Source organism: Bos taurus, chromosome 16 (assembly GCF_002263795.3).
Source record: "Bos taurus isolate L1 Dominette 01449 registration number 42190680 breed Hereford chromosome 16, ARS-UCD2.0, whole genome shotgun sequence".
Lineage (NCBI taxonomy): Eukaryota > Metazoa > Chordata > Mammalia > Artiodactyla > Bovidae > Bos > Bos taurus.
Genome location: NC_037343.1, coordinates 24,269,117 through 24,293,183, shown reverse-complemented (window position 1 = coordinate 24,293,183; position 24,067 = coordinate 24,269,117). Strand labels below are relative to the sequence as shown.

General features: G+C 45.7%; 2 protein-coding genes across 2 annotated transcripts in view; both read right to left on the bottom strand.

Moving 5' to 3' along the window:
• Positions 1–323: 323 nt before the first annotated feature.
• MTARC1 (mitochondrial amidoxime reducing component 1) lies at positions 324–23,421 on the bottom strand. Its single transcript, XM_002693961.5, has 7 exons — positions 23,127–23,421; positions 19,309–19,482; positions 13,842–14,004; positions 12,839–12,979; positions 10,532–10,593; positions 10,368–10,439; positions 324–1,710 (listed from the first exon to the last, which is right to left on the bottom strand). Exons 1-7 carry the CDS (start codon positions 23,396–23,398, stop codon positions 1,581–1,583), a joined length of 1,014 nt encoding a protein of 337 aa, XP_002694007.2. The 5' UTR covers positions 23,399–23,421; the 3' UTR covers positions 324–1,580.
• The window catches only part of MTARC2 (mitochondrial amidoxime reducing component 2), a 48,594-nt gene continuing 43,949 nt past the window's right edge, over positions 19,423–24,067 (bottom strand). Inside the window, exon 8 of the mRNA XM_024976504.2 lies at positions 19,423–19,482. The gene's annotated coding sequence lies outside the window, so the exon portion shown is untranslated. The remainder of the gene's footprint in view (positions 19,483–24,067) is intronic.

Genomic DNA, 24,067 nt, shown 5'->3' with positions numbered 1-24,067 from the left:
GCCCTTCAAAGACGAGAGTATGCCTGAAGATGTTGTGTATGTGTGTATGTGTGTGAGGTGACAGAATGATTGGTTTTGCCCATTCACATCTGTCAGCTTCAAAGTCTGACTTCTTGCCAAGAAGTGAGTACAACCTGAAACTAGTCAAAGCAGCTTCCATTTATTTACAGTTTAGAAACACATTTTTCATGACTTAGCTTCCTAATACAAAGAGCAAAATGGCAATGAAAGATAAACATCATCAGATACTAGAGTTATATAATTTGATGAGGAGAAAAATTAGATACTGGTTGTTAAGTGAATTGACATATGTTTTGCTTTTCTCCTTTGAAAGATTTTATTCAAAACCTGAAATACAGTGGTTTATTTCAAATCACACAATCACATTTCTTCTCATCCATGGGTCTCAGGACTTTTTCATCCTGGTTTTGAGGAGGAGCAACCAGTCTTGAGTTGATGGGACCAGCAAGATCCAGAAGGACCCCGTGACAGCACAGCCACGCTTTTAGGGCCAAGTTCCCACAGCAGAGCAGCAGAGAATACCTAGAGGTTATCTCAGTTTCTTTCAAAAAAAATTTTCTAGGCTAGAAAACTAAAACCTATCGGTCCGTTTCCCTCTTTTCAACAGCATGGCTGAGCTGTGACAATGCCACTAGGTGGCATCATGTCCCCTCCAGACCATTTCTTTGGGCATCGTTTCCCAGGGTGACATCAACAGCATCTCAGACAACAGGAGGCAAGGGTGCCTCGCCTACTTAGTGTGACTGTTCCCTCTTGTATACTGGGAAAAGTTTGGTCTCACCAATGGGATATAGTTGATATTCTGTTCCATGGCAAGGAAGATTTTGTCTTCCATTCCTCCTACTCCATATCAGAGTCTGACAACAATGCTGCTCTCTTGAGTTGATTTTCTTCCCTGACATCTCTGCTGTCTTGCCGCCCAGAGGCACAGTGTGCCCTGAAGGATCCATCAAATGCCATGGACACTAAGGTAATAGTGCCAGATCCAAAACGATCTAGGGGAAACCAACGTCTGAGTGTTTACTGAAGGCCAGGCTCTTTATACCCTTTTAAAAGCCTGTCTAGGACTTGAGGGGGAAAAGTGAAGTGACAGTCCAGCCTTATTTGGAGTGCTATTTAATTTCCATTGCATGCTGAGGAACGGGGTAAGAAAATATTCCAGAACATTTCTCTCGATCCCCCACCCTTTCTCTTCTCTCCTTTTCCCTAAGGCATAGCAGTAAGATGATGGAGGTTATGAGTAGGTGAATGGAGAAGAAGGAGAAAACATTATTCCACAATCATAGTTAAACAAGTGATTTTTAGAATCCTGCCTTATCATTTAGATGACTTACTGAAGTCCTATTAAGTTATCAAACCTTTCTTTGCTTGTAGGCTGGGACGCTGGAAGCACTGGGACACAAGGAAGAAGTCCAGAGAAAGATGAAAAACTTGGAGATCACAGTTCTAAAGAAAATGCCGAAGAGTCAAATGCCCCATTTCAAAATCCTGTGTTTCAAGTGTTGTCAGTTTTGAGGACATTTTTTTAAACGCATCTGCTATTCCAGGACATATGATTCCTATTCCTGGCCGAGCAGGTACACAGGGTCTCCCACGTGGATGGTCCCTGGGTTTTCCAGGACAAAATATTGTCCAAAGAGGGGTGATTTTCCGTATAACTTTCGTTCAGAAGGGTCACACAGGCGGTAACTGCAACAGGAAAAAGACCATAATGAGTCACAGCCAATCAGAAGGAAGAGCTCAAACGGTACGTGATCTCTTCTCAGCGGACGGATCCACACACAGGGCCGCCATGTTGCCCCGCTCCAGCGAGCGCGTTCCCTTCAAGAGGTCAGAACAGCGACTCCTGGGGTTGTGCCCAGTGCACAGACGACCAAAGTGTTACCAATGGCCACATTCCCACCTCTTTTCTCTTTGGAATGTTCCCTTTTTCGGCATTAAGGAATTAGGGACTCAGTATGCTTCAGTTCAGTTCAGTCGCTCAGTCGTGTCCGACTCTTTGCGACCCCATGAATCGCAGCACGGGCCAGGCCTCCCTGTCCATCACCAACTCCCGGAGTTCACTCAGACTCTCGTCCATCGAGTCAGTGATGCCATCCAGCCATCTCATCCTCTGTCGTTCCCTTCTCCTCCTGCCCCCAATCCCTCCCAGCATCAGAGTCTTTTCCAATGAGTCAAAAGGTGGCCAAAGTACTGGAGTTTCAGCTTTAGCATCACTCCTTCCAAAGAAATCCCAGGGCTGATCTCCTTCAGAATGGACTGGTTGGATAGACATTACTTTATCACTTCCCTCGGCATCTCTCCTCCTGACTCCACATCTGTGATCAAAACCACAGCCTGAGCAGTCCGTCAGGCTGAGAGGCCTGGAGTCATCCTTTGCACTGGTTCCCTCCCTTTCCAGTGTGTTCATAGCTGCCAGGTCCTGAGGTTTTTCCTGTACCAAGTCTTTTGAATTTTCTCACTTTTTTCTTCCACTGTCAATAATCTCACTTTATGCATCCTCAGATAACTCTAATAACTCTTTTCTACCCCCCTGGCTTGGTGGCTCCTCTCTGGGCTCCCCTCCCCCAGTTCCCCAAGCACTAGAATTCTACCTTTTCTTCAAGGCCCAACTCCAAAGCCACATGTCCTAGGAAAGAAACTCAGGATCCCCAGGCTAGGAGCGGTCTCTCCATCCTGGATTTCCTCTGCTGCCCCTTGAACACACATGTGCTGTGTCCTGCACTGTTAGAGCATGTCTGCCTGTTCTACAAGACAGAGAGTCTGTGGAGAGCAGGAAATGTGACTAACTCCCTTGTATCACTCACACCCAAGGCTGGGCCCTGTATGTCACCGGTGACCCACAATCATCTGTTGAACAAATTAAACGTGTTGGTATAAAACCCTCTGTTAGGAGCAATATTCCTATCTTTGGAGCTTCCCCAGTGGCTCAACGGCAAAGAATTTGCCTGCAAGGCAGGAGAATCAGGTTGGATCCCTGGGTTGGAAAGATCCCCTGGAGGAGGAAACGGCAACCCACTCCAGTATTCTTGCCTGGGAAATCCCATGGCCAGAGGAGCCTGGCAGGCTACAGCCCATGGGATCACAAAAGAGTCGAACACGAATGAACAACTAAATGGAAACAACAAATTCACATCTTTTTCAGGCAAAAAATGCAAGAATCACCAGGAAAAGTGTACATGGGATGTGCATGAATAACATGGCAAGATTCTCCCCTCCCCCACCTCCACCAGGAGAAAGGTTTCCTTCTGTCTCTCATTTAATCTAACTCCAACTTTAATCATTTTTATAGCATTTTGATGGAAAGCACTTTTTCATTCTACTGTTTTCTGAGAAAAACAACCATTGCAACAACTCAGGTCTAATTTTGTTCTGCATATCAGAGGTGGCTAATGAGAAAATGGGGAGGGTGAAACCTCTAGCCTCTGCCCCCAGCTGCAGGCGCTATGTCTGTTCTGGTCATTGTTGTATGCCAGCAGCCTGGCACCTGGTACGTTGAAGCCACTCGAAATGAGGTTGGTTGAGCCAACAAATAAATCAACAGGTGGATGGGAACCATGAGCCGCTGATCCAGCCGGTCCTGCCTGGCCAACAACATTCCCCTGCTCTGCAGTCAGGTCTGCACTGATGCTGGACCCTGGGGACCAGGCACGTCTCCTAGCCTGCCTCTCCAGTCTCAGCCTGCAATACCAGGGACATTTGGAGATGTGTCTGTCGGAGGGTGACTTCTTCAGGATGGAGGCAGATCGGGCACTTTATGACTCGGGATTTCTGCTTCTTGCAAGCTGGGGAGCCTGAGGCTCTGATTATCTGAGAGAGGGGATTGAGAGTCAGTTCTGTGCAAACACTGACAGTTTACAAAGAACATCACACAGATTATCTGTTAATCCCTACAATGTGCCTATGTGGGAATATGTATCGCCCCCACTTCACAGGGAGGTCTCAGAGGAGTAACAGACTTGCCCAGGATCTAAGTGGTCAGGCTCAGGCCAGAACTGAGGTCTGGCTCACTTCAGAGTCAGGACTTTTCCCACCAGGGATGTGACCCCTGGTCATCTTTGTACCTCCTGGGTACTACACACACACACATGAGAAGAGGTGAGGGGGTTAATATTTATTCTGCACAAACCTTCAGCCATGCATGGGTTTCCTTGCCCCTTGACATCACCACCCACACACACAGGTACTCCCCCTCCAGGTAATTTAGGAAGGGAGGACCCACAGGGGTTGCCACCCCTCCCAGCCCAGCCCCTTAACCTGCTCAGGGTTGGGCCAAGGAGTTGGTTTGTAGGCGCGGCACCACCAAAAGCCCCCAGCTCTGTCCCACTGACGCTCCTGCTGACATTGTCGCCATTGATCTGTGGGGAGACTCGACAAACGAGATCAACAGCGACCCCTTGTGGGACTGAGGCGATATTGTCCACTGTCTGTGAATTCACATCCACACCAAGCTTTTTGTTCAAGAGACTGAAAACAAGGCATGATCTCATACATGGATCTTCCTTGATTTTTTTCTTCCAAATATACAAATTTTGCTTTTGCAGCTGATGATAGGATTGTGGTGCTGGTAACCCCATGGACTGTAGCCCACCAAGCTCCTCTATCCATGGGATTCTACAGGCAAGAATACGGGAGTGGGTTGCCATTTCCTTCTCCAGGGGATCTTCCCAACCCAGGGATGAAACCCAGGTCTCCTATTTTGCAGGCAGATTCTTTACCATCTGAGCCACAAGGGAAGCCCTGATGATGGGATTAATAATTGCAAATCCATGTAAAATCACCTTTCTTGGGCTTCCCTGGTGGCTCAGTGGTTAAGAATCCACCTGCCAATGCAGGAGACACGGGTTTGATCCCTGGTCTGTGAAGATTCCACATGCCACAGAGCAATTAAGCCCATGCACCACAACTACTGAGCCTGTGCTCTAGAACCCAGGAGCTGCAACTATTGAAGCCCGGTGCCCTAGAGCCTGTGCTCTGCAACAAGAGTAGCCACCACAGTGACAAGCCCAAGCACGGCAGCTAAAGAGTAGCCCCCACTCACCATAAGTAGAGAAAAGCCCTCATAGCAATGAAGACCCAGCACAGCCAAAAAATAAATAAAATTGCCTTTCTTAGTGAATTTTCTCTTCCAGTGAATATGAAACACACTACCACATTAATGGGAGACACACATTTTGTTTCACTTAAAACAAAGGTCTCCATCCTTAAGGGTGTGGTGTGAGTGGAAACTGTTACCTGTAAAGTGCTGCGGACTGGTGAGAGCTGCTTGCTTTACTCACTTATTGGTCAATGCCCAGACCATGGTTTGCAAGCAGGGTCTCTGATCACCACTGGGTCCCCACTGAGGGCACAGGATACTTCTGGGGACACCCAACTTGCTATGTGTATGAGCAGGTCAGGAATAAAACAGCACTGTGAAGACACCACAGACAGGAGGGACTGAAGGCCAAGCAGGTTGGGCTACCTTGCATTTAATGCAGCCTCAGAAAACGGAAAGAAGTGTCTCCAGGATTTTCCTTCTCTCAGAATGTGCCAAGCTCATAAGCGGAAACTATCAATAACCACAGTCTACATGGTCATTATGTATTTTATCATCTATTTTAAAAAGTAGTGTTTATTGCTTTATTCTAACCAAGGGGGAGCATAAACCAGGAGAGATATACAGTCCATGCGTGTGTGCTCACTCTCAGTTATGTCCAACTCTTTGCCACCCCGTGGACTGTAACCCTCCAGGCTCCTCTGTCCATGGGATTCTCCAGGCAAGAATACTGGAGTGGGTAGCTATTCCCTTCTCCAGGGGATCTTCCTGACCCAGGGATTGAACCCTGGTCTCCTGTGTGTCCTGCACTGGCAGGTGGATTCTTTACCACCAAGCCACTTACTCTTATTAGGTCCGTTTTTACAAATAAACTGAAACATCAAGCACATAACTGACTTGCCAAAGTCACACAATTACGGGGGCAGGGGAGGACAGAGCCTGGTGGGTGGGGGGAGCTGTCTCCTTCCATAGTATCACTCGCACCAAATCCTTCTGTCTTTACTTCAGCACAGCACAGCCTGACACAGGCAGAGAGCAGCAAATGTCATTGTCCAAGTCCTCCTGCATCTAACAAAACATATGTTTCGACAGAACGAACGAGGTGATTCTTCGTATCGAAAGGAACAATGACAGACCCACACCGCTCCTGTGGGATCAGCATGGGAGTCACTCTCCCTCCAGCAAGAAAATAATAATTCCTTCTTCATATTTTCCTGCCAGCAGACCAGCCTCCACTGTGAGTATTTCACAGACAAAGGTTCCTCTGGGCCTGCGATCAGCAGCCATTCAACACTGGTCTCCCAGCTGAGAACCTGCCTTCCTGGAGCACTGCCCTGGGACACAGGGGACCCGGGAAGAGGGAAAGCAGAGCTCCCAGATATCCTGCCCAGGAGGAAAGCCAGGGAGCAGAGAGGAGGCCCCCGAAACCACTTTGCTTCACTTCTTTGATTTATGTCAGGCGGCCCAGGCCTTTCTCTTCCCAATTTATGGCCATCTGTCCTGGGAGGGACATAAATTACGGCATCTATGGCAATTTAAATCTCAGTAAGATACAGGAGAAGACACCTAGGCTGGCTGTCCCGTCTCCTGGGGTATTAAGAGCAATTAGGGTGGACTGGTTGGGCTGCTGAGGGGCTGCAGGAGATCCAGAAGGCTGGGCTACTCCCAGGGGTCAATTTTCCTCCTTCTATAAACACAAGATCCCAGTGGAAGGAGGGGCACCAAAGATTCAGAGGACTGGCCCCAAAGACACTTTCTGAATCCAGAAGGAAAGGTACCAGGCACCAAGCACTGTTGGGAGGAGAGAACAAGATGATGTATACAAATGGATAACAGCCAATTTTCCAAATCATTTGGCTGGCTTGCACACAGAACCCATGGAGGTCTGTCCTGCTCCACTGACTTCATAGGGAGGAACAGCCAGGGCCTGAGCTAGAGAAGAGCCTGCTGATCAGCTGGCAGAACCAGGACTCTAACCCCATGATGGGGGGCTTTCCCCACCTGCCCTGCCCTCCTCCTCCACAGAGCTGCTCAGTGATCACAGAAAAGTGGGAAGATGGAAGATTTTCCAGTTTGTGCTAATAGTGAGTGAACCAGCACATTTGGAGGAATCACTAGTCCTTCGCTGCAGCTTCTCTGACTCGCTCCCCTCCGGAGTGTCCGGTCATGTCTAATAAAGTCTCCTCTAACATTTCATTACTATCATCCTCAAACAGATGGGCTTCCCTGGTGTCTTGGACGGAAAGAATCTGTCTGCAATGCAGGAAAGGGAGTCTGTTTCATTCCATCTTTCACCAAGCTTGTTAGTCCAAGCTCTTTGGACCACCAGCCTCCTTTGATCAGCACCCATCCCTCTCTTGGGCTTCCCTGGTGACTCAGATGGTAAAGAATCAGCCTGCATTGCAAGGGACCTGGGTTCGACTCCTGAGTCAGGAAGATCCCCTGGAGGAGGGAATGGCCACCCACTCTAGTATTCTGGCCTGGAGAATTCCATGGACAGAGGAGCCTGGTGAGCTACAGTCCATGGAGACACAAAGAGTCAGACACGACTAAGCAACTACACTTTGATCATCAAACAGGCAGATGAGTTCAAAGAATTTTACAGAGAACATCCAATTGTCAGTCATTTGACCCAAAACATAACATTTTACTGTATTTCCTTTATCATATGTATTTATCCATCCATCAATCCATCGTCATTTTTTTTCCATTTCCAAGTAAGTCACAGATGTCAGCAAATTTCACCTTGAAACAGTTCAGCTGGAATATCATTTCCTAGGGTTAAAATTTCTTAACTATTTTTGAGGGATGATAAAATTTACATGGAGTGAAATGTATAAATCTTAGGTGTTCTATTAACATTTTGTTGTTATTCAGTTGCTAAGTCGTGTCCAACTCTTTTTTTTTCCTTCTTTTTTCTTTTTTTTTATTGAAGCATAGTTGATGTACAATATTATATGTTCCAGGTGTAGTGATTTATGATTTTTAAAGATAATACTCCATTTATAGTTATTATAAAATATTGGCTATGCTCCCTGTGTTGTACAATATATCCTTGTAGCTTATTTTTTTAACTTTTTATTTTGTATTGAAATATAGCCAATTAATGGGACTTCTCTGGTGGCTCAGATGGTAAAGAATCTGCTTGCTAAGCAGGAAACACAGGAGATTCAGGTTCGATCCCTGGGTTGGGAAGATCCCCTGGAGAAGGGAAGGCAATACACTCCAGTATTCTTGACTAAAGAGCTCCATGGACAGAGGAGCCTGGCAGGCTACAGTCTATAGGGTTGCAAAGAGTCAGACATGACTGAGTGAGTAAGCCACACAGACACACAGACACACACACACACACACACACACACACACACACAGTCGATTAACAATGTTGTGATAGTTTCAGGTGTACAGCAGAGCGACTCAGCCATACATATACATGTATGATTTCTCCCCCAAACTCCCCTCCCATCCAGGTGTAGCCTCCTCTTTGAATGTTTCTGCAAATTTGCACTCAATGGTGGGGATCCAAGAAAAAGCAGCCATTTGCCCTTCACCTCAGTAATCTGGAATCTCCCCTCCCAACCTCCCTCCAACCCACCTCGTTTGACTCTGCTCCTGACCTCCCTCTCTGCCATGTGGCCTGGCCCTGGAATGACTGTCCACCTCGCTGTAGCCTGGTCTTGATGCAGGACGCTGGTCTCCATGGACCGCAGGTGCTGGCTTCATGCCTGGGGGCAACATGCTGTCTGGGACAGAGTCCCCACCCCCAGGCTTCAGCCTGCCAGGGAGGGGCCGATAGTAGTTTCTGGGTCAGCAGAATCAGCAGAGAGGGATGTATGTGTACACAGTCAGCCGTGTCTGACTCTTTGCAACCCCATGGACTGAAGCCAACCAGGCTCCTCTGACCATAGGATTCTCCCGGCAAGAATACTGGAGTGGGTAGCCATTCCCTTCTCCAGGCGATCTTCCTGACTCAGGGGTTGAACCCAGGTCTCCTGCATTGCAGGCAGATTCTTTACCATCTGAGCCACTAGGGAAACCCAGGAGAGGGATGAGTGCTGATTAAAGGAGACTGGTGGTCCAGAGAGCTTAGACCAATGAGCTCGGTGAAAGATGGAACGAAACAGACTCCCATTCCAGGGGAACAAATTTGGTCACACAAGTCCCAGTATAACCTCCTCTTAATGTGCTCTTCATGATGCCTTTTATGTCAGATGGCCAAAGTTCACTTCATTCCTTCCTCAAGTCTTCTGGGGCTTTGACTAAAGCAGAAGTTACCAACCACCCCCCCCCACTTCTTCCCTCTCCTCTTCTGCAAGTAATACCCAAGGATTCATGTCAGGGTCCAAGCTGAGGGCCTCAGAGGCTGAAGAAATGAGACCTGACACCTGACCTGTGATCCTGCATTCAAAATGGAAGACCAAGGAAGATGAGCATCACTTTGAGGGTTTCCACCATGTCCTGGCTCCAGATTTGGCAGAAAACAGCACAGAAGGGCATGGATCATGAATTGTTGTTTTAGCTAAAGTACTGCAGCTTGCTTATAGAAAGTTTAGAGCCTACATATCAGAATATATATTTCCCCATAATTCCATTACCAAAAGAGCACCTCCATTAATGTTTCATTTTACAGACTTCCAGCCTTTTAGCTACTCAGATTCATTTATATATTTTAAAAAGGAAAATCAAATTAAAAAGTCAATGCTATATATGCAGTTTTATAATCAGCTTTTTAAAATGAACATTATCGTAAATATTGGTCTATGCAATTTAAACTTATCTGTCACTGTCTTTCATTAAAAGAATTTTACTGTGAAACTTTTAAGATAAAGAAAAAAGTAGAAAAAAAATAATGCAATGAATCCCCACCTAATTATCACCCAGATTCTATTTATCAAGATTTGACATATTTTTCCATGTGTGCTTTTGCTAAAATAACAGCACACCCCAGGTATCACTTCACTTTACTCCTGCATGCTTCAACATGCTCCTCCAAAACAGTCGGGCCTTTCTTAAAGCACCGGAAAGCCCTTATCACACCTAATGAATTTGTGAGGTCACCTAATGGGAAGTCCATCGTAAAGTTGGTCAAAATACCTAAACCATATATTGTTGCTTTTTAACTGGTGTGCTCGGATCACAAATTCTAAATGAAAAGTAAAATTAGTTGTGCAAGTAGGCATTCTGAGACCAAAGCACCCGGAATATTTCCTAAATTACCCAGTCACTAGTACCCTCTTCTGCTTCAAGAATACTCCCGCGTGGTGTTCTCCCTGCTTCTTCGAAGAGATATTAAATTGCATAGTCTTACCTCTTCAGGGTCTCCAGTGGCTCCTTCCTGCTCATGACGCCGGTGTCCGGGTCCACTGTGGTTAAAATGCACCTGCACACACACACACAGGGCATCATACACTGGAAAAAGCAGACACTCCCCCCCTTCTCCCCGCTTCTCGAGCAGCAGCGCGTTTGTCTCACCTGGAGCAAGCCATCACCCTTTTCAGTTCCACATCACCAATAAGAAGCTCATTCCATGAGTCCTGGGGCCAAAGCACATAAATCAGGTGAGCACTTTGGAGCCCCAGCCCTGACTCACCCCTGTAGGGGGGACATCACGGGATTCGACAGCTAAGCAGCCATTTCCATCAGTGACGGCTGGCTTTACATCATGCCTTCCTGTTTCCGCCCTCTGCCTTTGATCTGTCAATTCTTTCCCCTGAAATGAAACCCTCCCCTTCCTCTCACTTGTAAAACCGGAATTGAAACTCATCTCTGAAGAATAAATACTGTACGGTATCACTCATATGTGGAATCTAGAAAAATGGGACAGACAAATTTATTTGCAGAGAGATGCTGATGTAGAGAACACATATGGATACCAAGGGGGACGAGAGGGTGAAAGGAATTGGGAAATGGAGATGGACACATATACACTATTGATACTATGTATAAGGTAGATAGCTAATGAGAACCCGCACAGGGAACTCTACTCAATGCTCCTACACTGGAAGGAAATCCAAAAACAGAGGGGATATAGGTACAAATATTACTTTGCCAACAAAGGTCCGTCTAGTCAAGGCTATGGTTTTTCCAGTGGTCATGTATGGATGTGAGAGTTGGACTTTGAAGAAAGCTGAGTGATGAAGAATTGATGCTTTTGAACTGTGGTGTTGGAGAAGACTCTTGAGAGTCTCTTGGGCTGCAAGGAGATCCAACCAGTCCATCCTAAAGGAGCTCAGTTCTGAGTGTTCATTGAAAGGACTGATGATAAAGCTGAAACTCCAATGCTCTGGCCACCTGATGTGAAGAGCTGACTCATTTGAAAAGACTCTGATGCTGGAAAAGATTGAAGGCGAGAGGAGAAGGGGATGACTGAGGATGAGATGGTTGGATGGCATCACCGACTCAATGAACGTGAGTTTAGGTAAACTCCGGGAGTTGATGATAGACAGGGAGGCCTGGCGTGCTGCAGTCCATGGGATTGCAAAGAGTCAGACACAACTGAGCAACTGAACTGAACTGATAGCTGATTCAATTTGGTATACGGAAGAAATTTACACAACATTGTAAAGCAACTATACTCCAATAAAAATTTAAAAATAAAAATGAAATTCGTCTCCTTCAGGAAGCCTCCTTGACTAACCCTGCCTGACTGGAGGCTGTAGGGAAGGCAAGGGTGGGGGCTGAGGCAGGCAGCAGGTGAAATAGAGGAGGGATTATGGAGAGGGGAGATTACTCTAAGTTGTAGGAGAGCTTTTCCTGCTCGCCTAAAATGGATTAAGACATCTCCCCTGGCTGGACAGGAACAAATCTAGAGGAGGCCAGTAACCTTACTTCCCTCTGCATCTCCAGAGGAGCATTTATTAATACAAAGCTCTCAGGCCCAGAAAGTTCCTCGGGCATTTGTCTACGGCCTGGGTCACTGGTGCCCACTTTAAGGACAAATCAGATAGATGGACTGTGCCCCTCAAATCCAGCAGGGGAGACAGTACATACACATAAGAAAAGTGAATGGTCAGTATTCCTTTTAAAAGGTCCAGAAAACCGGAGAGAAAGCATTACAAGACCGCACCCTTGTGCTGGTTGATCTGTGCAGGAAAGCCTGGTGCTGGTGGTTTAGAAAAGAGATTTTCAGGCTGCCCTGCTCTGGTCAGGGGAGGTTTTAAGGAAAAGGTGGAATCTGAATTGAGTCTTCCAGGGTGGAAACTTGGAGAGATACAAAAAAAAAGGGTGAGGGACTCAAGGCAAGAATAAGAAGGACATCTGATTGTGGTCCTGACCATCTTACCCTCACAGGGAAGGGGCTGAAGACAAGAATCCAGAGTTAAAACAAACCCGCCCAGTCCTTTGTTGATCACAAGCCAGAGAAAGTTCCAGACCCAGAATTTTGACTCTGATAGTGTGCATTATTCTTCACATGTAAACTGCGGAATTTCGTTTTTGCTTTTTTAATCATAAAATGAGTCTCTTGTATACCCATTCCAGTATTCTTGCCTGGAGAATACCTTGGGCAGAGGAGCCTGCAGGCTACACAGTCCATGGGGTTGCAAGACTTAGCAGGACTTAGCAACTAAACCGCTTGTATGTTTCACAACAGTCCAAAATGCTGGGCACCTCAGCTTAGAGTGCCCCAGCCTGTTCTGTGTACATTTCTCCACCAGGAGGCACTGTAGTCTTCCCCAAAAATATGCATCCTTCAGAATAATCTAATCAAGCATCAAAGACTTACACCTTAAAAAAAAAAAGTTAAGTCCAAGGAAAGGAGCAAAGAAGGCATAGTGTTACCTCTGCATAGACACCACAGCCTGAAATTACGATATTGGGCCTGAAGTTGGCTATTTTAACTTTCTTCTCTAGCCTGGAGTTGAGATCTGCCAATGATGCCTCAGAAAGGATCAAGAAAGGGCTGGCATCTGAGTATGGGATCTGAGGAGGAAAGAAGAATTGTTAGAGCATGACACACATAAAGGCATTTCTCAGAGGTCACAGGGGTCTGGTTCCTGGAACCTTCCACCCCTCCCTCACCCTACCTCCCCACGCAATCTTTCTAAGTATTTCTCTATTCCTTTTTATAGCAAAGTCACAGCAATTCAGAAGCTTTAAATAGCCTTGCAGATAACAGGAACTGCATGATGGAGTGAAGAAAACGGGGTCTCAGAATCTTAGAGCTTCCCCTTTTCTCATCCTCTGAACTCTCATATGTTGATTTTAATAAGGTGGTTGGGTTTGATGACCTCATTAGGTATGATAAAAAAATATTCACTGGTTCTATGGATATGTATTTTTCATGCAACCTGCAAATCAGCATTCAACATGGCTGTGGCAACGGTGCCACGAAGCCTTGTATGTTTCACTCTTAGGATGAATTCTTAAAGCCTTATTCCTTTAAGGGCCAGTCTGGTCATTTAAAATCTGTGGATCTCCATAGCCACACTCATTTGCCCAACTGAGATCTGACACAACATGGCAATCCCAGTGTAAAAAGGCTGGATTCCTCATGAAATTACAGAGGGATTGGGAAAGATGCTGACCTAGAAGAGTTTTGAAGCCATGTTGGCACCAGAAGCTTCTGTAAATAGGAATTTTTGCTCTCGGGCAAAAATGCAAGAGTCCTCCAAATCAAGAAACACAGATGATGCTCCCAAGGGAAGGGCTTTATTTTTTACCAATAGCTTATGGCAAAAGTAACAGCTTTTGTCATGAGAGATCACAAAAGATAAAAGATGAGAACTGAGCTCAGCAGATATGTGCCATGCTCTCCACTTCCAAGGAAGCCTGCCTTCCTGACCTGGTCCGTGGGTGAGAATGCGTCTTCTACTTGGTGAGAATTTCTCGGTTGCATGTGGGGTTCAAAGTGCACCAGCCTGTAGGGCTGTGTCTTCAGGAAGTTTGTTATCCACTGGGCCGCAGCCTCACCACAGTCTCTGCCCTCGATCTCCAAGCCGTGCACTCTGCAAGGGACAGGGACAAAGAACAGGCATGACTTTGACAACCTGGATACCCTGCCAATGCTGCACAGATCCAAAAGGTTGCACCTCGCTGTGACGTCGCTGTAATTCCTTCATTACCAGAAGACATCATTTTAGCCTGGCCCTTACTCTGAGCCACATGGAAACCCAAATAAAGACAGAAGTTCAATCCCTCTTTTCTGCATTTTTTTTTATAGTTGATTTACAATATTGGGTTAATTTCAGGTGCACAATATATTGGCTCAGCTTTTTTTCAGATTATACTCCATTATAGGTTATTGTAAGATGTTGGATGTGATTCCCTGTGCTATAGAGTAAATCCTCATTGCTTATCTATTTTATAAACCTGAGATGCAGATGCAGTCTTATGATTCCTTGCCTGGAAGGAATGCAGGCAGAATAAAATGAGATCATGTGTTTGAAAAGAGAAGGAGTTCTCCAGAAGAAATCTAATGTATTAGTATAAAATAAAATTGCTGCAAAAATATGGTTCACTCAGTTGGACAGAAATCTTTATTAAAAGGCTGGTATAATGATAATAGGGGCTTCCTAGGTGGCTCAGTGGTAAAGAATCCACCTGCCAATGCAGGAGATGCAGAAGACCTGGGTTGGATCCCTGGGTTGGGAAGATCCCCTGGAGAAAAGAATGACAATCCATTCCAGTATTCTTGCCTGGAGAATCCCATGGACAGAGGAGCCTGGTGGCGTACAGACCACGGGATCGCAGAATCAGACACAACTGAGCAACTAACCCTTCCTTCCATATTTCAGGTTTTTAAAAAGTTGAATAAATTTAAAGAAAAACATCAAGTAAGTAAGTAAGTGGTTTATAATTTAACGTAAATCATGATCATGTTTCGAAAATGCTGAAGTTTGGGAAAGAGGACAGAGTCAAGGGACCTATGTCTTCTATATGAAATGTCTACTTAGTTCCTCTGCCCATTTTTAATTGGACTGTTTGCGTTTTTATCCTGTTGAGTTATTAACCCCTTACCAGATACATGTTTTGCAAATATTTCTTCTCATTTTGCTGAGAGTTTTCTTTTGTTGTGCAGAAGTTTTTTAGTTTAATGGAGTCCCATTTATTTATTTTTGCTTTTCTTGTTTGTGCTTCTCATGTCATATCTAAAAAATCTCTGCCAACCAGAGAAGCCCTTTCATCACATTGATTGATAGAAAATCTCTTCCAGATTTGGAAATTTCTTAGCTTTAAATAATCTTTCTCCCACCTTCCATTTCTCCTCTCCTGCTGCTGCTGCTGCTGCTAAGTCACTTCAGTCGTGTCCGACTCTGTGCGACCCCATAGACAGAGGCCCACCAGGCTCCCCCGTCCCTTGGATTCTCCAGGCAAGAACACTGGAGTGGGTTGCCATATCCTTCTCCAATGCATGAAAGTGAAAAGTGAAAGTGAAAGTGAAGTCGTGTCCAACTCTTAGCGACCCCATGGACTGCAGCCCACCAGGCTCCTCCATCCCTGGGATTTTCCAGGCAAGAGTACTGGAGTGAGGTGCCATTGCCTTCTCCTCTCTTCTCCTATGGGAACTCCAATAATTCACAAATTGTTTCTTTTAATGATATCCCCATAGACCGCATAGGTTTTATTCACTCTTTTTGTTGTTCTCTTCTGACCAGATAATTTCAAAGATCCTGTGTTTATTCTCACATTCTTTCCTTCGCTTGATCCATTCAGCTGTTGATGCACTCCACCGCATTTTTAATTTCATTCATTTTATTCTTCCCCTCCAGAATTTGTTTGGTTCTTTTTTTTTTTTTTATGATTTCTACCTCTTTAACTTCTCATTTTGTCCACTTATAGTTTCCATGATTTAATCAAATTGTCTATGTTCTCTTATATATCACTGAGAGTCTTTAAAACAGCTATTTTCAGTTAATCGGGCACATCACAGATATCCATGTCTTTGAAATAGATTAGTGAAAAATTATTACGATTCTTTGGCGATATAATGTTTGAATGATTTTTTTGCATTCCTTAGAGTTTTGTGTTGCTGGCTTTGCATCTGAAGTAGCAGTCACCTCCTCCAGTCTTTACCAACTGTTTTCCAGAGAGAAACACCTTGCCTCAGTCCTGGTGGGTATTCTGAGACTTTCTCAGGCCTTCTCCGGATACACCTACTCCATGCTTCTTGCTCTCTTATATGGCAGGATTCTTAAGCTTGTATGCTTTCTCTCAGTCCTGAAACCCATGAGACCAAATGCTGTCAGATTCCCTTTCTCCCTTCAAAAGTGGCACTAACACTTATGTTTGTGGGCTTTCCTGGGCCTGCAGATTTAAGCTACCTACCTGTACCTGCTCACTGTATGTACTGTCTGCCAAAGTGTGCTGGAAGTGCATACCGGGAGCCAGCCAGAGTTGGGGGTGATGTGGGTGAGGTATGCTAAGAGCTGGGGGTACCTAGGGGGCCAATTGGGGGTGTCAATTGAAAAAATGCACAACATGAGGGCTGCGAGTTCAGTTTAATTTGGGGACTTACTGAGGACTATGGCCCAGGAGACAGCCTCTCAGATAGCTCTGAGGAAATGTTCCATAGAGGTGGGAGGAGGTCTGCTCCTTTGTGATTTTGGTGACAGAGCATTTGCGCGATCAAGCACACATCTTAGTAGAAGGTTGCTGCAAGTCACAAGGGGCAGAGTTTATTGCCTTTTTTAGGTATGAGAAGATACGAGAATTTGGGCTCATAAAACTTCTGAAAACATCTATCTGAAGCTGTGAAAACAAGTGTAGTGACTATGATCATGAACTTTGGAAAGTTTTGGCCCTCCAAACGCATCACAAATCTTTAGGAAAGTGAGCTGAAGTTACAGCTCCTTCACAAGAGAATAGCCTGGGTTGCTAAAGGAAATCTAAGTTCAAAGCATTTTTGGCATCTTTCATCTATAGCATGTCTAAGCCTCCTTATTTTGCAATTTCCCAACATGCCGTTGTGTAGTCTTTGGGGGAATGGACCAAAAGCCTGTATGGGACCAGGAAAAGCTTCCATGTGATTCCAAGTGAACCAATAGTTAAATGAAAAATGGTTAACCACAAGAAATTATGGGTAAATATCTCACCCTAGCAGGCAAGCAGGAACCAGATGATGGAGAAACATGAAATACACAGTGCAATAGGCATATTAAAAAATCTGCCTCAGACAATCAAAAATACAAATTAAATCATAAGAAATTACCGTTTTTTCTCACAAAAATGGCAAAAGATTTCTTAACATAATGGTCAAAAAGAAATGAGACACATATACTTATAAACTGCTGGTAAATATATACCTGGTATAACCACTCTGCAAAATGATTTAGCAGTATATACATATATATGTATGTATATACATACAAATGCATGTATATACTCTCTATGTCTACAGGAGGGCTTCTCTGGTGACCCAACGGTAAAGAGTCCACCTGACAATGCAGATGACACAGATCTGGGAAGATCTTATATGCTGCAGAGCAGCTAAGTCCATGCACCACAGCGACTGAGCCAGCCCTCTAGAGCTTGGGAGCTGCAACTACCGGTAGCCCGCATGCCCTTGAGCCCATGCTCTGCAACAGAAGCCACCGCAATGAAAAGCCTGCGCACCACAACTAGAGTAGTCCCTGCTCACCACAACTAGATAAAGTCCACGCAACGAAGACCTAGCACAGCCAAATAAATAAATAAAAGTCTACAGGAGTCATACTCTTGTTGTTGGTGAAACCACTGCTAAAAATTTTCCCCTAAGGACATAATAAAAGATATGAACAGACATTTATGCCAAGTTATTCATCACATTCTTCTTCATACCTAGAAAAAAACTGAAAACAATCCAAATGTTTAATCTTGGGGACTTGTCAAAAGGCATTCAAAGACATTCATGGGATGAAATATCACACCAACATGAAAATGGTATGTTTGAAGACTTTTTTAACAGTCTGAAAAATACTCAACATGTCCACTTAAGTATGTGAATCATATTCAAGACAGTCTTCTGTACTATTTCAATGGTTTTTAAAGTATTAGTGATTAAAGACAGAAAGAAGATACATCAAAATACAAATTATGGTTGTCTCAGAAGGGTTTTCTTTTTTTTGGTATTTTCCAATTTTAAACAATGAATATGTATAACTTTTATAATCAGAAAAACCACCAAAATGTTGTTGAGTCACTAAGTCATGTCTGATTGTTTGCAAACCCATGAATTGTAGCGGCCAGCCTCATTCTATCCATGGGATTTTCCAGGCAAGAATACGGGAGTGGGTTGCATTTCCTACTCCAGGGGATCTTCCTGACCCAGGGATTGAACTCGAGTCTCCCGTATTAGCAGGCAGATTCTTCACTGCTGAGCCACAGGGGAAGACCCAAATTAAAATTAAACATTATATTTACAATTCTGATATTATGGAAATTATACTAATTTTGCATTTTATGAGTTTTGGGGGTTTTTAGAATTTTTTAGGTAACCTCATTTTCTTTCCAGTCAAGTAACTACATTTTTTTGATGTTTATTATTCTCTATAATAAGCTGTGGACTAATTTAGCATTCATGTTGCATTTTAATTCAAAATGCAGACATTATTACAACAGTATAATCAGATCACATTTTGGCTTTCCCATAATAAGATTTAAAAAAACCCAACTCTAGACATGATTTCTTAAGACAGAGCCACTTTTCCTGGAATAATTGCCCCCTTGTCCTTCTGATGTTAAGGAAAGAGCCTCTGTATAGAGCAGCCTCCTGGCTGAATATCTACTCTCACTATTACAGGGACCCCTACGCATCTGCAGGTCAGATCACTCTTCTGATCACAGACATTCTTTTCTATTCTGGAAGTTCCTTTCATTAGGACTAAATATCATTGGTCATATAGCCATTTGTGACTCCTTCCATAACTCAAATTTGGAAAGTTCCCAGTCTTTCCAAGCAACACAGAGATGATCCTAAGGTAATACATGGATCTAACCTCACCTCTTCTAGGATCCTCTCTCCACTCCTTCTGCCCCGATTTGCATCCTTTATCCTCTGGTGATGTTATGTCAATATGCCTTTGTTCCCATAGTTTACTGCAAAAGACATTTTTTTCTCTGTCCCACATCGACGCATATTTTTCTGAAGTTGCCCCCTTTCCCACCTTCTTTTAGATCATCAGCATGTTGAGAACTTGACCCTACATATGGTACATTTGCAATCAATAGTCAATTACTGATAACATTTCTCTGAATTCCCTCCACAGCCCACAATTTGCCAAAACTGTACGAAGAAATATTCACGCCAAGATTAAGATCTATCCTTTCCTTACCTGCACCTGTGCACCACATTTGTGGTGGGTGTCTTGACGGGCAGCTGCAGGTCTTTGGTGTAGGCTGCACTGAGGGTCAGCGTGTCACCCTCACAGGTCAGGGAAATCAGGACCAGGCGGGGTTCCTGTCGAGCTGTAACCATATTCCCCTCCTTGTTGATCACAAGCCAAAACCTGCCATTTTCAAAACACAAGATATTCACGGACCACCATGACAGACAGCCCATCTCTGGGGGGGCTTCAGGGGTGCACCATCATCTTTGATTTCCTCACTGTAAGCCTCGTGTGTCTGTGCATCTGTCTGTCCTAAACATCAGTTCATCAGTCCAGCAAGACCGAATCTGTCAGTTCATTTCATAGTGTTTAATAATCACTCATGCATCGAACAAAATATCTGCAGAACATTCTGAGCTCCTTGATGGCACAAAAATCAAAGAAGTTATATCTTCCTCTTAATTGCCCTAAGTAGATGATATCTCAGAGAAAGACGAGGAAGCATGGTTCCTGGCACCAGGAGGCATTCCTGCTGATGGAAACAAGACACTGCAGTATTGTCCGAAGACTGTGGAGTCGAGCTGAACAGCAATCAATGCCACTTACACTTCGCCAAATCCACTCCCACCTTTCAAAAAAGTTAGCTGTGACTTCTGCAATTTATCAAAAGGGCTATTGTTAATGTGGACAATATTCTTTTCTGGCTCAGTACTCAGGGTCTAGAGGTACTTCCCAGAACAAACAGAAATAGAGAAAGAAGAGCAAAAGAACTGTTTCCAGGAAAAAAAAAAATGATGCATTTGCATAGAGGGCGCTTCAGCTATCCAGGAAGCTAGACACACTAACATTTTGGTCATTTCTATTCATACTGAATGGAAAGACCCTGATGCTGGGAAAGACAGAAGGCTGGAGGAGAAGGGGACAACAGAGGATGAGATAGTTGGATGGCATCACCGACTTAATGGACATGAGTTTGAGTCAACTCCGGGAGTTGGTAATGGACAGGGAGGCCTGGCGTGCTGCAGTCCATGGGGTCACAAAGAGTTAGACATGACTGAGTGACTGAACTGAACTGGAGATTCACACTGAGTGGAATGATTATGACTGGAGTCAGCTTGTGTTTCTTTTTTTCTTTTGCATGTATCTTTTATTTGGCCATTCATATTTTTTTATTTTTCATTTTCTTAATTTTTATAATGTTGTGCTGGTTTCTGCCATGTGAGTGAGTGAGTGAGTGAGTGAAGGCGCTCAGTCGTGTCCAACTCTTTGCGACCCCGTGGACTGTAGCCCACCAGGCTCCTCCGTCCATGGGATTCTCCAGGCAGGAATACTGGAGTGGGTTGCCATTTCCTTCTCCAGGGGATCTTCCTGACCCAAGGATCGAACCCAGGTCTCTCGCATTGCAGGAAGACTCTTTAACTTCTGAGCCACCAGGGGTTTCTGCCATACAACAGTGCAAATCAGCTGTAATTATACACACATCCCGTCCCTCCAGAGCCTCACTCCCTTCCTGCCATCCCATCCCTCCAGTTTATCACAGAGTGCCTGACTGGGTTCCCCATGCCACACAGCGACTTCTTACCAGCTATCCATCTTACACCTGATAGTATATATACACTGATGCTACTTCTCCATTTGTCCCACTCTCTCCCTCCCCTGAGATCCACAGACAGAAGTAAAAAATATGGCAGATACTCAAGATCACCACCTCCAGCAGGTGGCTGAGTTGCTCAGCCCTGCTAAAAAATAAACTTCGTGTAAGTCCTGTCCTAAAGGAACTTCCTCTTAGCAGTTCTTCATCCTGGACACAGATAGTTCTATCCTGTCCCAGATCCCTGGTACCAGCATTTGAATATTCTTTCTGCTAATCCTTCCTTGTAACAGTGATAGTCTTGTATTTCTAAAATACAAATCTAATCATGTCACCCTCATACAAAGTTCCCCATAGTTCCAGTTTTTAGAATAAATCTCACTCTTCTGCAAGACCTTTTACAATCCAGCTGCCCTTCCAGTCATTCTCACCGTCTGTGATCTCACATATGCCAGCCTTTCTTTTCCTTTTCAATTTTTTCACTGTGGTAAAATACACACAGCATAAAATATCCAGCATATTCTTAGGTATATACCCAGAAGAACTAAAAGCAAGGACTCAAATAGGTACTTGCGCACCAATGTTCACTGCAGCATTATTCACGATGCCAAAAGTAAACACAGTGTAAATCTCCAACAACAGAGAATGGACATGAAAAAAATAGGGTCTTAGACACGACTGAGCGACTTCACTTTCACTTTTCACTTTCATGCATTGGAGAAGGAAATGGCAACCCACTCCAGTGTTCTTGCCTGGAGAATCCCAGGGATGGGGGAGCCTGGTGGGCTGCCGTCTATGGGGTCGCACAGAGTCGGACATGACTGAAGCGACTTAGCAGCAGCAACAGCAGCAACCATATTTAAGCACAGAATTCAGTGGCATTAAGTAATTTCACAATGTTGTGCAACCATCACCACTATCTATTTCCAGAACCTTTTCATCATCCCAAACAGATACTCTGTATCCATGAAGCAATAATTACCTATTTCCTTCCCATCTGGCCCCTGCCCCTGGCTATCTCTAATTCACTTTCCCTCTCTGTGAATTTGCCTATTCTAGATATTTCATATAACTGGAACGATAAAGTGTTTGTCTTTTTGTATCTGGCTTATTTCACTTAACATGATGTTTTCAAGATCTATGCTGTAGCATGGATCAGAACATCATCCCTGGGTAAATAATAGAGTGTGTATAGACCACATTTTCAGTTCCAGCTAGGAAGTCCTTCCACCCGTTCCTTCCTCTGGCTTCCCTGGCACTTGTCATATTGAGTCAATTATCATCTAGGACTGCAAGCCTGTGTTTGCTTTTCTTTATCACATTTTCTGATGCGATGGTAACAAAAACAGCTCACCTTTCCACTACCTCATGAATTACCCTCTGGGCAGCCAGAAGAGGGAAATGTACAGCCTGCATCTGTCCTGCCTGTTCCCTGCAGAAACTGAGGGCTGGTCTGGGAGGGAGTCTGAAGTGCAGCCTTACAATGGGGCTGAAGCCAGACCCAGAGGAGGACAAAGCTGCTTGCTTGGGGCCCTGGCCATCTTCGCTGAACCCCAGGAATTCACACAGGTCATGACCACCCAGGTAGAATAAAACCACTGTTTACAAAGCACCAGCATGCTAAAGGAAACAGGAACCATGATTCCACTCATGGTGGTGTGGCTCTGAATCTCAGGGGTTTTTTTTGTTGTTGTTGTTGACTCATAAAAGAGTGCATGAGAGAATTAGAGAAAATAACATAAGCAATAGCACTTTTTAAGCTGCAAGAAGCTCAAGCTTTAACTGCTGTTATTACGATTATGTGCTCCACCTTGGTGTGCTCCTTGAAGGCTGGGCTCCATGGCTCCTTGTGTCCCCAAGTTCTCAAGAGATAATTGCTAAAAATAGAGTGGCCAGGACTAAGCCTGTGAAGCTCGCGTTTCCCGCTAGACTACGTTGAAGTTTGCTCGCGCACCGGCAAACACCTGGGGACAGATGAGAAGATGCCGCACTTACTCTGGAGCGCAAGCCCTGAGAGAGCCGGTGGGAGGTGGAAATACAGCTATATCCCGAAGGCGGGTCGGGACCCTGGGTCTGCCATTGGGAGGTGATGGCCGCCTTTTCTCTATTTCCTTGCCTGCCTCCGTCACCCCCCTCGCCATATCCCATTTTGTAAGGGAAGGATCCTGCAGGCCTCCTCCGCTCCCGCTGGCGTTCCGAGCCCATCCCGCGCAGTTCCCGCGCCCAGCCCTACCTGTCCCGCAGGTGGCCGCTGCGCAGCCCCAGGGCCGTGCACTCGGCCGCGTCCACCGACGCCCCCTTGCAGGACTTGATCGGGTAGATCCACAGCTCGCTCACCGTGCCCACCTGCTGCAGCCGCCCGCGCCGCCGGGACCGCGCGCGGCGCCAGGCGACGGCTCCCAGCGCCACAGCGGCCAGTCCCAGGGCAGCCACCCCCAGCCAGCGGGGCCCGGGCGGCGCGGGGAGGCCAGGGCGGGCCAGAGCCGAGGAGCCGGCGGCGCCCATGACCCAGCGATCGCTGGCGCGGCGGGGCCCACCAGGGACGTGCCAACTTGAGCCCGGCGGGAGCGCGCCCGCCGCCCGGGGCTGCTGGGGGAGGTGCGGTCCTTGGCCGAGAGTCCAAAGGAAGGACGACTTCTGAACCCCTTTCCGGCCGATCGGAATGTCGCGTCCTTCTCACGAGGGGTGGCCCGGGGGATCTGAGGGTGGGAGGTGGGAGCACCTCCCACCGCCTCCTCCACTTCCGCCGCCTACGGCTGCAAAGCGAGGTACCCTCCCGCATGATCGCTACAAGGGACCATTTTATTTACGTATTTGTGGGTTGTTTATTTAACCTAAATTTTTTTTTAAAGTTCGCAGTACTCATCAGGCAGCCGGCAGATCCCTTTCTTGGTAATAGGGAGCAACTGGCACCCGGTGGCCTTCGCAGGGTGCCCGGCTGCCTTCAGCCACTCTCCTCATCTACGGCTGCTGGGGCCGGGGAGCTTTGGGCGGGTGGGAATCTGAGGGCGAGACACGCGACCAGGGTCTCGGGACCTGAAAGCCCAGGTATTCAGGGCCGCAGCCCGCAGCTCCGAACAGCAAAGCCGAGCGGAGACTGCCCTCTATAGGACTGCACACTTGGTTGGCTCCTCCAGGCACAAAGCCTCAGAGATGCAGCTGCATTTGCCAGGA

What these genes read in the sequence shown, in the direction of transcription:
- MTARC1 (XM_002693961.5), bottom strand. Translation starts at nt 23,398, where the DNA reads ATGGGCGCCGCCGGCTCCTCGGCTCTGGCCCGCCCTGGCCTCCCCGCG. An exon ending in AATGTGGTGCACAGGTGCAG is followed by an intron (nt 14,005 to 19,308) that starts GTAAGGAAAGGA and finishes TGTCCCTTGCAG; the next exon opens with AGTGCACGGCTTGGAGATCG. An exon ending in GCTGTGGTGTCTATGCAGAG is followed by an intron (nt 10,594 to 12,838) that starts GTAACACTATGC and finishes CTTTGGCCCCAG; the next exon opens with GACTCATGGAATGAGCTTCT.